Source organism: Labeo rohita, chromosome 21, assembly GCF_022985175.1.
Source record: "Labeo rohita strain BAU-BD-2019 chromosome 21, IGBB_LRoh.1.0, whole genome shotgun sequence".
NCBI lineage: Eukaryota > Metazoa > Chordata > Actinopteri > Cypriniformes > Cyprinidae > Labeo > Labeo rohita.
The window spans coordinates 1,202,833-1,215,411 of record NC_066889.1 but is presented as its reverse complement, the minus strand read 5'-3'; the positions used below and the strand labels follow the sequence as shown (position 1 = coordinate 1,215,411).

Here is a 12,579-nt window from a genome sequence, read left to right as displayed (position 1 = left end):
TATCCTCTAAAATTCTTAAAGCACAAAGAGAAAAATTATTTATTATATAATTACTTATGATAATAAAGACTGTATTGCTAATGAAACTTTTAGTCTGGTTCAAATGATTGCTAATATACTCACAAATCAAGCAGAAAGACTGAAATAGTATTTTCTTATACTGCAGTGCTCTATACACAACGTCTGTACAAAACAATAAATGTCATCAACAAAAGTTAAAGAGCTGTTACCTAGTAAGTGAATGAGTGTATGTTCAGCTGCAGGTGTGTGACAGTGAGGCGTGGGCTCCAGGACCGGAGTTTCTCCTCCGGCTCTGTGACTCAGGATTATTTGCAGTCGCTCTCAGTCTGTCTCATCTCATCTCATCTCATCTCATCTCATCTCATCTCATATCATGGCTGAGCGCAAACGCGCGGACCGGGACGATGATCTGCCGGTGTATCTGGCGCGTCCGGGCACGGCGGACCAGGTGCCACGACAAAAATACGGAGGATTGTTTTGCAACGTAGAAGGGGCGTATGAGAGCAAAACCATCGATTTTGACGCTCTCACTGTCGGTCAGCGAAGCTCCAGGAGCCCAAGAGCCACAAACAGAGAAGAGCTGAAGCCTTCAAAGCACGAAACGAACTTTACACCTTCACACACTCAACGTCAACCTGAAGACACCGTACAGATAAAGAATGCGTTTGAGAACGAACCTCCACAAAACCTTCATAAGGTAACTAATATCTATCTATCTATCTATCTATCTATCTATCTAAAACCAATAGCCTACATTCTGTAATTTTCTTCTGTAACGCGCTGAATCATGTTAAATTGTTTTGGAGATCTAGATAAAAGCAGGTCAGCGAAGCTTCACATTCCTCACAAATCTGAAATATAGCGCTGTTTGCAACAATACTGACTGAAAATCTATAAGTGAGGCCTACACATTTCCTATAAATGGCCTTCAGGCTTGATATTGCACTTTTAACTCAGTTTAAGCTACTTTTGCTTTTAGTTTAAGACATGTTAGAGATGTTCTTCGTTTATAAAATTGACGTCTTCAAAGCAATAAAGCAAATGGTTATTTCATCCTGTCTTAACTGTGTCATAGAACATAAAAACCTTACTCACCCTGTTAAAAATAATGGCGCTTTCCATAAAGTTGTGTCTTTTATCATGCCAGGGAAACATTTTTTTCAGTTGTTACACTTTTTTAATAGTGTTTTTGTAGTACACAAACCAGGGGTTTTCCAATAAAAACGGATATATGTTGCACATTGTAATATAAAATATCATATAATAATATGTAATATCCTAGTTATAACAGATAAGATCATTTAGTGTACATATCTAGTTTCACTGAACTATTGAAAAGGAAGAAAGTTTGGGCTTGTTTTCTGAGAGTGTCCTTTGTGATGATTTTGAATCACATTACACACTTACTGCTGTCAGGTGATGTGCTGGAGACTCTTATTATGTGCCTTGATTTAATAGAAATTTGGCTGAATCCAGAAGAAACTCTTTCATCATTACTATTCCTGATACAAGCGACAGGAAGCAGCTGCTCCTTTCGAGAGAACTGAAATATATTCAATAATTTGCTCATATAATCTAATTCATGCTGACTGCACATGCTCGTTTGTTACTGTTTACAGTATGTCTGTACTCTGAGTCATTATTTATGCTTATTTATTAGGAGGTTTATTTATTTATTTTTCAAATAACTATATCTATAAATATTGTGCCCCAACAAAGAAGGGATTCATTATGATGTCAAATTATTTGTTTAATTATTAGTTTATATTCCTACATCTGCAGTTTGTTTAATCATTTGTCAGTGCATAATAATTGAACTAATATAGTATGTAAGGCATTTATTTCAAATGTAAATGTAAGATCTTCTATATATGTGCTGTTTCATGTAATATTTAAGTTGCATGAAATTCTTAGACAGTATTTGTTGTGAAATTGCTGGTACAGACAGAATGTTTCAATGGAGCATCGCCATCTAGTGGACAGGAATTATTGCTGACTCAACAGGAAGCTCATCCAATAATTAAGAAATATTAGTACCCTTTTATTAATAGACTGGCTGATTTGGATGTATAACATGCAGATACTATACTGTATCATCACACATTTTATACAGTTAAGTCAATCAGTGATAATTAAACTAACAATAACGATAGGAGTTTAACTCTAATGCAGTTTGCAGATGATTCCCAGCCCAACCATCCCTAAAGATATGTCTTCCCTTTGCACTATGCAGATCTGGACTTGTGAAGGCTTTCAAGTTTTTTGAACAATCACTAAGACCCATTTCTCAATACTCAAGACACTAACTCTTCACACAGTTCTCCTTACCCACTTTCATCTTGGCACAGCGCAGAATGCACTAAAACACTTCATACATTTCAAATCAGCCCATTTTTCCATTAGGCTAGCAAAACTTGTCATCACTTATAAAACAATGACCTAAAAACACTAACATCAGCAAAGTTTTCCTCTGTAAAATGTCTTTACAAAACAAAAATGACACACTCTACCCACTATGATATTTGTTACACAGTCTGAATTTACATTACAGTACAACATTATTCCTAAGTTTCCCACTTTATGTAGATGGTGATGAAATTGAAAGACTTGTGTAAGTGTTCGTCATCTAATTGTTTTAATTTCTTTAATTTTTTTTAGGTTTGGAATGTATTTCAGTATGGTGTTACTGAATTGTAACAAATTACTATGTTTGATTTTAAACAGTTTTTAAAAAAACTGTAAACATGCAAATTGACTTTTAGGTTCCTCTTGGTGGTGGTTGTGTTTGTGTCAGAAAAATATGGATGTAATTTGAAAGGTGTAGTCACTGCATTTTGTGCCGAAGCAATGATAAATGATCCACAGTTTAACCCACATAGACTGTGGCTGTGCTCACTGTGTGAAAAAGTGACCTAAGTACTGAGAAACCGGTCCTCGGATGAGTTGTTCAAATATAATCTTATCAGGTTTTGGCTATAGGATCAGATCTTAAAAATAGTTATTCAAAAGAAGTCCACAAATCCAATCTTGGTTTTGATCTGGATTAAATCCTCAGTTTGAGTTGGTCAAAACATTTTAGCAAAACTGGGATACTTGATAAATTGATTAAAAAAAAGATAGAAAGATATACTTCAGGAACAAAAATGTAATAACACTTTAAAACTGGTACAAAAAATACAACATTTTAACATGTAACATATCCCCAAATCCCCAAACAGCTGTCAATATCAACCAAAATATATTTAATTTCAAGTTTTTTTTATTTTTTTTATTTTTTATATTCACACAATCATCAGAGATGGACTAGTTAGAAGTTGATATTTGTGTAAAAGCAATGCAAAACCTGAATGCAAAATATTTTTTTTCCATCACCATATCTACTATATATCTGGATAAGGGTGACCCAATCCAATTTTGCTTTGAGAAAACGGCATAAATGGGTTACCTGATCCTGGATAGCAAAACATGGGATTTCCAAATCCAGATCATTCTGATCCAGATTAATTTTTTTAAACAAGGTGATTGTGCAAAAGTAATCTGATCATATTTCAGCTGTCAGATTGAATCAGAGATCTTGAAAATGGGTTCAAAAGAAAAAAAAGGGATTCAGAAATCAGATTAGATCACAAAATCCAATCTTGGTTTTGATCTGGATCAAATCATTAGTCTGTGTTGTTCAAAACTTCAGTAAGATTGGGATAGTTTTGATTCAAAAAAATCAGGATTATACTGATCCCAGCAGAAGGGTGGATTTCAGGAACAAAAATTAAACTTATAAAAAACTTTAAAATTTATCCAAAAATACATTTGTAACATGTAATACACACACATTATACAGTATACAGAGACATTAGACAGGTCTCTTCAGCCTTTCAGCACCCTACAGTAAAATAAAAAAGAGATTCTGGTGTATAAAATAATCCCCAAACAGCTGTCAATATCGAATTTTTAATTCACTGTTTGTGAGTGTCTTGTGTGAATGCAATGCAAAACATTTCTGAGAGATGCACTGACATTTTTCTCATCACTATGTCCCTTTAGGGGCTTCGTTGAGCACTAGTAATCCAGATTGGGTAATCTGAAAAAGTGTGATTCTGGATCATTGTGATCCAGTTAAATTTTGCTTAGAAAAACCAGCAGAAAAATAAGATGGATTACCTGATCCTGGATGGCAAAGCATGGGAAATCATCATTCTGATCCAGATTAAGCATTTTGAACAACTGACCCCTGGTGACTGTAAAACAAACCTGTATTGTTAACATATTATTGCTTTATCAGAAGGGAGTAATTATGCTTAACATAGTGTGAACATGAATAACTGATCCACATAATAAACTTTGTCTGATGTGGGAAGTCATGTACAGTATAGCTGATCTGGAACGAGACAAATGCAGTAGAAATGTGTGTGTGTGTACTTGTTTTGACTATACTTAAGAGGGCCAAATGTCCTCACTTATATTGTGAAATACTTTGTGTGTGTGTGTGTGTGTGTGTGTGCGTATGTGCATGTGTGTGAGCACATTTGTGTGTGTATGTGTGTATATTCGTGTGTGTGTGTGTGTGTGTGTGGAGGGGGGTGGGCTCTGCTTAGACAAAGAGACACATGGCAGGGTGGAGCTCAGCAGCTGTTCTCCGGACCACACTCCTCTTTTGTTCATCATCACCACCGTCACGCTCGCTGTCTAGTCCTTGATTACGAAAGTCTTTGCTCACTAGTAAACATGCGCTTTCCCAACACATAAACTAGACAGCATTCTTTCTTTTAAATCTGCTCTGTGCACTCACTCGAGACACTGGAACAACATTCAGTCTTAAAGACAGTGAAACAGCTAACTAGCCTTTCAGATTGTGTGAGACTTATTTTAAAAGTATATTTAAAAAACTGTACATGCAGATTAAAGAAATAAACATTTCTTAACACCTTTAAACAAGTGCACTTTGTAAGACTTCAAATAAACGTTTTACTTTAAATTACATTTAAATGATTATGGTTTCATAATCATTTGATGTGTTTTGAAAGATTGATTAGTTGACCAACATATTAAAGCTCATGTAAAGTACGTTTTTTTTTATTTTTAACGGCGTTAATCCATATAACATTTACACTGATATTTTAAATGTACTAAACTGCAACTTCATTGTCACTAATATTTAATTATAAATATATTTAAATACATAACACAAGAAATTACACTAAAGTAAATTTTAGTTTGCTGTCTTCAACCATATTTCACTTTAACATTGAAATGATAAAAAACATATATATGTACTTAAGTCCTACTTATGTAAAAATTCTAAAATTCAACTAATTTAATTAAATATAAATGTTAAGTATAATAGATTTTCAGATTTTCATTTAATTCCAAATAACGTTCATTCAAGTGTCTAAAAAAACATGTAAATTTAAAGTGTAATATTTATGTGATTTTATGTGTTTATAGTGTTCATTGCATTAATTTATCTTAATAGCCAGAAAGCATTTGACATTAAGCGCCACTGTTTCCATGGGTGAGTGAAAATGTGCAAACTAAACAAAACTATTTATATGTCTGCTTGACAAAAGCGTTTACATGCAGGCAATGTATATCCGATTCATTAACAAATGATTCTTTGGAATCGGTTCTTTGAAATGAAACCGGCTCGTTCTCAAAGTAATAAAGGTGGAGTTTGATTGTACCCGGGTGAAGAAAATTGGGTTATTATTGTTATTAGCCTACTACTGTTGTGGATAAAAGAATGCAATTATTACAAAATTAATCTCATTCTACTTAGCCTATCCTTCTCACTCTGTGACTTTTGCAGTAGCTGATAATCAGTGAGCTTTTATCATTTATCATTAGATCTACTGTATCAGTATAAGAGACGGTGTCTAAAAACTTAATATACTAAAACCTGACATCTCGGTAATGGTCATGTCGTAAATATGACTCGATTTTTGAACCGGTTCAGGGACAAGAACTGTTCGAGAGAACCGATTCTTATAAATGAGTCGGGCGGATGTTGGCGCCGCCTGGTGGTTGAAATCACACACGACACCCGGCAGGACATGGAGGGAGGAGCCCAGCAAAGCAGACAATCAAGTCCAGTGTGCGCAACCACTAACATCAGCAAAAGAACAGAATAAAGACATCTGCATCAACCCGAGAACAAACCATGTCTTACCAAGGCAAAAAGAATATCCCAAAGATCACTGTAAGTTCATGCATTTATATTCATATTTTGATGCATATTTTCTTTCAGAGTGGGCTTGATCTGAACGTTTGTAACAAAAGCTGTAGCAGGATTAAATGTCAGGCTGCAGGCGTGTCAGATACTGATAGTAGCTAAGGAATCGGGACTGATTGCGGTTCAGATGTGTTTTATAAATGTCTTTTAATAGGAATCATATTCAAAGTGCAATGAAGTGGCTAAATAATTATACCGCAAAAAAGACACCGTGGATGGGTTTTTATTATACCATTGATGCTTACGGTCTTTCCCGAATATTGTAGGAAAAAGGAAATGTTGGGTTGAGTGTGAGCCGGTGTACTGCAGCAAGAAAATCACGCCCATAACTGAGCCTGCTACATACTACATACATACAGCAGCACACAATAACCCCAGACTGATTTTAAACTGGACATTTTTAAGGTTGAGTGCGTGTGCATGGGTGTTGGAGAGATTTTGTAATCATTTGCAGGGATGTGTTGCGGTTTTTTACAGGGATGTTCTTTGTCTCAGAGATCCTCATGGTGCTGATGCTGTTAGACTGCGCAGTCCAGTCGCACAGGCGTTGCACGTATTTCGCCCAGCCTAATATTTACTCTTTAATATTGTCTATTTGAAAAGATGTGCAATAATGTGCAATAAACGCGCATGAGATGGCATATTTAAATGCAAGTCTTAATGTGAGCGTTTGTCTCGTCTGTGCTGTAGGAGAGACGAGGTGTGGTTTTCTCTTTCTCTGACTGACGCTGCTGTCAGATGCTCTGGACATCAATATTATTGTTCAGCAGTGACCTACCCAAAAGAGCCATCTATCTCTGCACATTAGCATCAGGCCTGCAGACCTGTCTGAATGCACAGTGCTCTATGCTGTCGCTTACCACAGGCCATCTTTAATTGTTTAGTCTGGTCCACCAGCCCACTTTGTAACAACTATCCAAAAATAAGAGGGTTTAAAAGCATATGTGCACCTTGTATATTTAAACTTACTTTATATTAAATATTATATATTTAAGACCTACTGCTTTAAAATGTGAATAAAGCTGCTTTTTCTCTGTCGAATTTCTGTTTTCTGTATGTTTTTGTGTGAAATCATTTTCCATTTACAATGTATGTGTTTTTTTCCAGCGTTGAAACATTGTAACCAATCAGTGGCCTGTCACATCAGAGCCGTTTAAATTAGCCACGACTTTGCCCGCCCCCTTTTGATTGACAGGAAATAATGAGCTTTGATCATTGGCTGTTTGTACAATCGGCAGCTGTCCGATATGGCAAAAAATGCTTTTATCGGCCGAAAACCGCTTGTGATATTGGACTTTGTATATAATTTAGTGCATACAGAGTTAGTAAGAGTGTTACCAAGTGGCTGTACTTCCAAAGCAGTGCCAATTATTCCAGTATAATGCCATGTTCAATAAACTAGCCATTCACTCTAAGTGCATTACTAAAAAGGCTGCTTGACAAGTAGAAAATTATTACCGCAGATGCTGACGCCATCATGATGCAGTGCCAGATGATACATTAATGTAGGGTAGAATGGGAAAAATGGCCCCATGGGGTAAAACACCCCTTACTGTTTTTCCCCAAAATAACCACAAGATGACATCAAGATACATTTTTTTATTGTCGCCATGGACGACGTTAACAAGAGTGATGTAGAAGTTTTCACAATGAAGCTTACACTGATGATGTCCCGGAGAGAAAACGGATTTCACAGTACATGATCTAATTTTCACAGTTGTATATAATATAGAACAGTAGGGCCTGTAGATAGGGAGTATGTGTCATTTAACAAAACTATAATTATATTTTCAAGAATGACATAATTTTATTCTGGGGTAAAACGCCCTCAGGGAGCAATGGACATTTACTGTAGTTACTCTGTTCTGAACATCAAATTCTTTGTTTTTTCCATCAAATGAATTCTAACTAGTTGGTTGAATAAAACTTTTTGGATTTTATATTTAAAAATGACCTCAAGTTAGCATCAGATAGCCAGTTAGCGTCAGCTAACAAATGTTTCAAATAGGCTATTATAATTTGGTAATTCATAATTATTGATTATATTCTTTTTAAATTCTAGCTAAAACTGCCTGTACTCTGATGTTGCTGTAACTGTTTAAAGCAAATTGCTTTGTCAGACTGGGGGGCAAATTTAGTACAAATTTAATTTTTGTTGAAAATCTAATAACATGAAAACTCTGGAAATTTTTCATACTTTGTTTATAATTTATGCCATTGTCACTAAAACTGTGTTTCCCCCGACCCTACCCTATACTATGGTGCTACATGACTACTATAGTATATTACTTTAGTATTTAAATGATTTGTAAAATAAGACCTTTACATTATCATAATACCAAAAATATTCCAAAAATACTTCTAATATTCCAGATGTGGCACTTTAGGCATAGTTAGTACAACCAGAAGAGTCAAAATTAGATTTTGAATGGAACTTCCAAAAGACCAACAAAATACAAAAATATTACCCATAAAGCCAGAGCAGAATTGTTTGTCTCAGAGCTACACAGCTGTGTTTAGTTTCAGAATGAATCAGCGTTTTAAACGAATCCAAAGACATTTATTGCCACCTGCTGGCACTTTGAGTTTGTTATTCAGAGTATAATTTCATAAATAAATGAAATTTAATTATGCCATCATTTACTCAAACCTGAATGACTTGCTTTCTTTTGTGGAACATAAAAGAAGGTATTTTGAAGACTGTTGGTAACAAAGCTGTTATGGTTACCAGTGACTTCCACTGCATGAACAAATTTTTTTTTGTCTCAAATTTTTAATCTCAAATTCATGTTCCATAGTTTATGTTAGGCCATTGTAGCCTTCAAATAAAATATTTCTTTCTAAAGCTACTGCTTGTAATGTCTCATGTAACACAAAAATAGCTTTAAATAATCTTTTAGGTGTATTTTCACAGCCAAATGTAATTTGCGAATAATTCGATTAATTAAGCGACACGTCATGTAACTAATCAGATTAAAAATTTTAATCACCTTGGAGTGAATTTTGCTGTTTTAAACCCCAAATATGCTATTTTTCCCATATTATTTGTGCAGAACCAATAAGAGTTTAAATGCAAGCGGTTGGGGGAATTCATCCAAAATTGTACAAAGTATTAATTTAACAACACAACACATTTAAAGAATTTATTGCATGTAATGAGATATGTATTATATGTTCACTTAAATGTCAGCCTTTTGTGGAAATGATGAGTTCCACAGGGAATCTGTCACGAAATACACTTCCAATCGTGGAAATAAAGTACAGTTCAGCCTCGCATGATACATGGAAGACCGAGTTAATGTAGGACATTTGTTACAATCTGTAATAGCAACAGTAAAGGCATTAATAATGTGTGTTCTTTAGTTCATCATGAAGAAACCACAGTAATTATTTTTTTTTTATTTGGGATTGGAAACAGATTTATAGTCTCTGTTTTTCATACAGTAGAGCAGGATGATCATGTATAATGTTACTCCACTAGACTATGAGGAAGAACTATCACTTGTGTCTCCTCAAGCGTGAGGCCCCTGTCTATAACATCCCGTATAACTCAGGGTGGATGTATTGAAGTGTAATAGAGGTTGGTCGTCATGTAGATGGGTAAGCTCCAGTGTTTTGACTGCTATGCTGGCAGAAAAAGCAGAAACTCTCATGAGCGGATGGTAAATATTTTGGTCACCAGGCAACAAGGCTGCAGCTCTGGATGCATACAGAGAGGTTTTCTTCAATCCCGGCCCGTTATTCCGCACAAGCATGGCTAATGCTCCACGCCTTAATGTCCTTTGGCTCGGCGTTCTTTGGCTGTGTTTCCCCCGCTCCCTATACGCACTTAACAAATGACAGCACTGTTTGCTTGCACGGCTCAGATTGGACTCTGGCATTCGTTGAACTGTCTGTCCTTTACAGTCGATATACACATCTTTGCTTGGTCAGCATCCTCCTGAAATCCTTCAGCTTCTCATCCTAGAATGTTGTTGGGTCTTTTATAGGAAACATATGTATGAATCATGTTTTTTACATTTTGAGGTTACAGGGGCTTCATGCACCTATTTTTGTAGTTTCAGTCTGGACTTATTGTGAAGCATTACTGAATGAATAGTTCAGTACTGTTTTTATGTGGCATTTTGTATCTACGCAGAGTGAACTGTGCATTGTAAAAGCAGTCTTTAACTCGATTTGGGGTGGTGTCTTGTTGGTTTCAAGACACAAAATGGTTTCTTGTCTTTTGAGCTCTGAAGTGACACTGGTAACATGCTGTTCATGAACTGATTATTCAGAAAAAATGGATGGAGCGACAGCAGCAAATTGCACAGTGGTTTTAGTTTTAAGCCCTTTTTTGCAATAGAAATGTAAAAGTATGCAAAAGTCTTTATAAAGTCAGATCAAATGTATTCACGTTTTAAACATTGTTTCAAAGCCGTTTCATCGTGATCCAGATGTTTATTATTTCTTAATGTCTTTATAGTTGCATTTATCAGATTAGAGCTGGGCGACAATCTAGTTTTTCAACAATACAAGCGACCAAACAGCTGAGACAGTGAAACAGCATTGATGCACGGTGTGATTCATGATTCCCCAGACAGATCGACCACAGATCCATATGAGCTCAATCATTTATGATTTAAAGTTGCACTCAGGGTTCCTGCTATATTGATTTTTATGCAATGTGTTTTTGATTCTCCATGTTCATTGTATAACATTGCATGTTTTATTACATTGCTGTGTCCACAGGCACGTCACTGACAGAGGTTCTTTTGAGTAAAGGATAATAAAATCTGCTGTTGATTATTTAGCTATTAATTTTCATGTTTCATCAGTTGTTGGAGCCTTAAATCTAATGATGTCTGTTTGCATGCGGTCCATAAATTCTCAAAAATTGGTTTCTAGAAAAAGCAATCTTTCAGTGAAGTTATCATTGTATGCACATGCTGCTTGAATTAAAACTATTTACCATTTTGCAATCTGAAATGAAAATGGTAATTTTTACATTTGTTTTGCAGTCTAAATATCCTGATTCTGTCTTTCTCTCATGTTTTCTCAGAGTGAGAGGCTCCTGATTAAAGGAGGTCGGATTGTGAACGATGACCAGTCCTTCTATGCAGACATCTATATGGAGGATGGAGTCATCAAGTAAGCTGCGTTCACATGTACACATATACAGGACAGCCACACTGGATCTAAATCCAGAATCATGTTACTAATTGAAATTAAAGCCACACCCATATGTATCAACACTGTTGACTAAATGACTGCTGATGTTAAACTCATATCAGACTCTCAACAACTGATTCACCTAAGTCAACTGATCCTATTTTCCTTAATATTAACTGAAAATGCCTTACTTCTGCTTAGAACAAAATATATTTCCAAAATTCAGCATGAAATACAGAGTTCTGGCATGAAACTCTAGATGGCGCAATTCTGATAGGTCTAACTCATTATCACATGGCACAGCTGATTGGTTCTCTCCTGTATCAGTAGCCAATGAGCTCACTGCTTAACATTCAAATATAAGACTAGTGCAGTTTTGCAGTGTGTTTCAGAAACCCTCCACCTTCCCCAGCTCCACCTGTCTAGATCTGCTATCAGGTCATTCATGTATGTTATGGGGGTTATTCATATACAGGGCATCTCAATAAATTTTAGTAATTCAACTCAAATTGTGAAACTTGTGTATTAAATGAATTCAGTGCACACACACTGAAGTAGTTTAAGTCTTTGGTTCTTTTAATTGTGATGATTTTGGCTCACATTTAACAAAAATCCACCAGTTCACTATCTCAACAAATTAGAATACTTCATAAGAACAATAAAAAACATTTTTAGTGAACTGTTGGCCTTCTGGAAAGTATGTTCATTTACTGTATATGTACTCAATACTTGGTTTGCTTTAATTACTGCCTCAATTTGTCGTGGCATGGAGGTGATCAGTCTGTGGCACTGCTGAGGTGGTATGGAAGCCCAGGTTTCTTTGACAGTGGCCTTCAGCTCATCTGCATTTTTTGGTATCTTGTTTCTCATTTTCCTCTTGACAATACCCCATAGATTCTCTATGGGCTTCATGTCTGGTGAGTTTGCTGGCCAGTCAAACACACCAACACCATTGTCATTTAACCAACTTTTGGTGCGTTTGGCAGTGTGGGCAGGTGCCAAATCCTGCTGGAAAATAAATCAGCATCCTTAAAAAGCTGGTCAGCAGAAGGAAGCATTAAGTGCTCTAAAATTTCTTGGTAAACGGGTGCAGTGACTTTGGTTTTCAAAAAACAGTGGACCAACAGCAGCAGATGACATTGCAACCCAAATCATCACAGACTGTGGAAACTTAACACTGG

The 12,579-nt window shown here is 35.8% G+C and overlaps 1 protein-coding gene across 2 annotated transcripts in view; it reads left to right on the top strand.

Moving 5' to 3' along the window:
* Positions 1 to 370: 370 nt before the first annotated feature.
* dpysl3 (dihydropyrimidinase like 3) overlaps positions 371 to 12,579 on the top strand; it is a 38,369-nt gene continuing 26,160 nt past the window's right edge. Inside the window, exons 1-2 of one of the 2 annotated variants that reach the window (XM_051093114.1) lie at positions 371 to 718; positions 11,289 to 11,377. In XM_051093114.1, the coding sequence (XP_050949071.1) occupies positions 395 to 718; positions 11,289 to 11,377 (413 nt within the window). In that variant the 5' untranslated portion in view covers positions 371 to 394. Of the gene's footprint in view, positions 719 to 6,062; positions 6,215 to 11,288; positions 11,378 to 12,579 lie in introns of those variants that run through there. The other variant, XM_051093113.1, reaches the window with a different exon arrangement.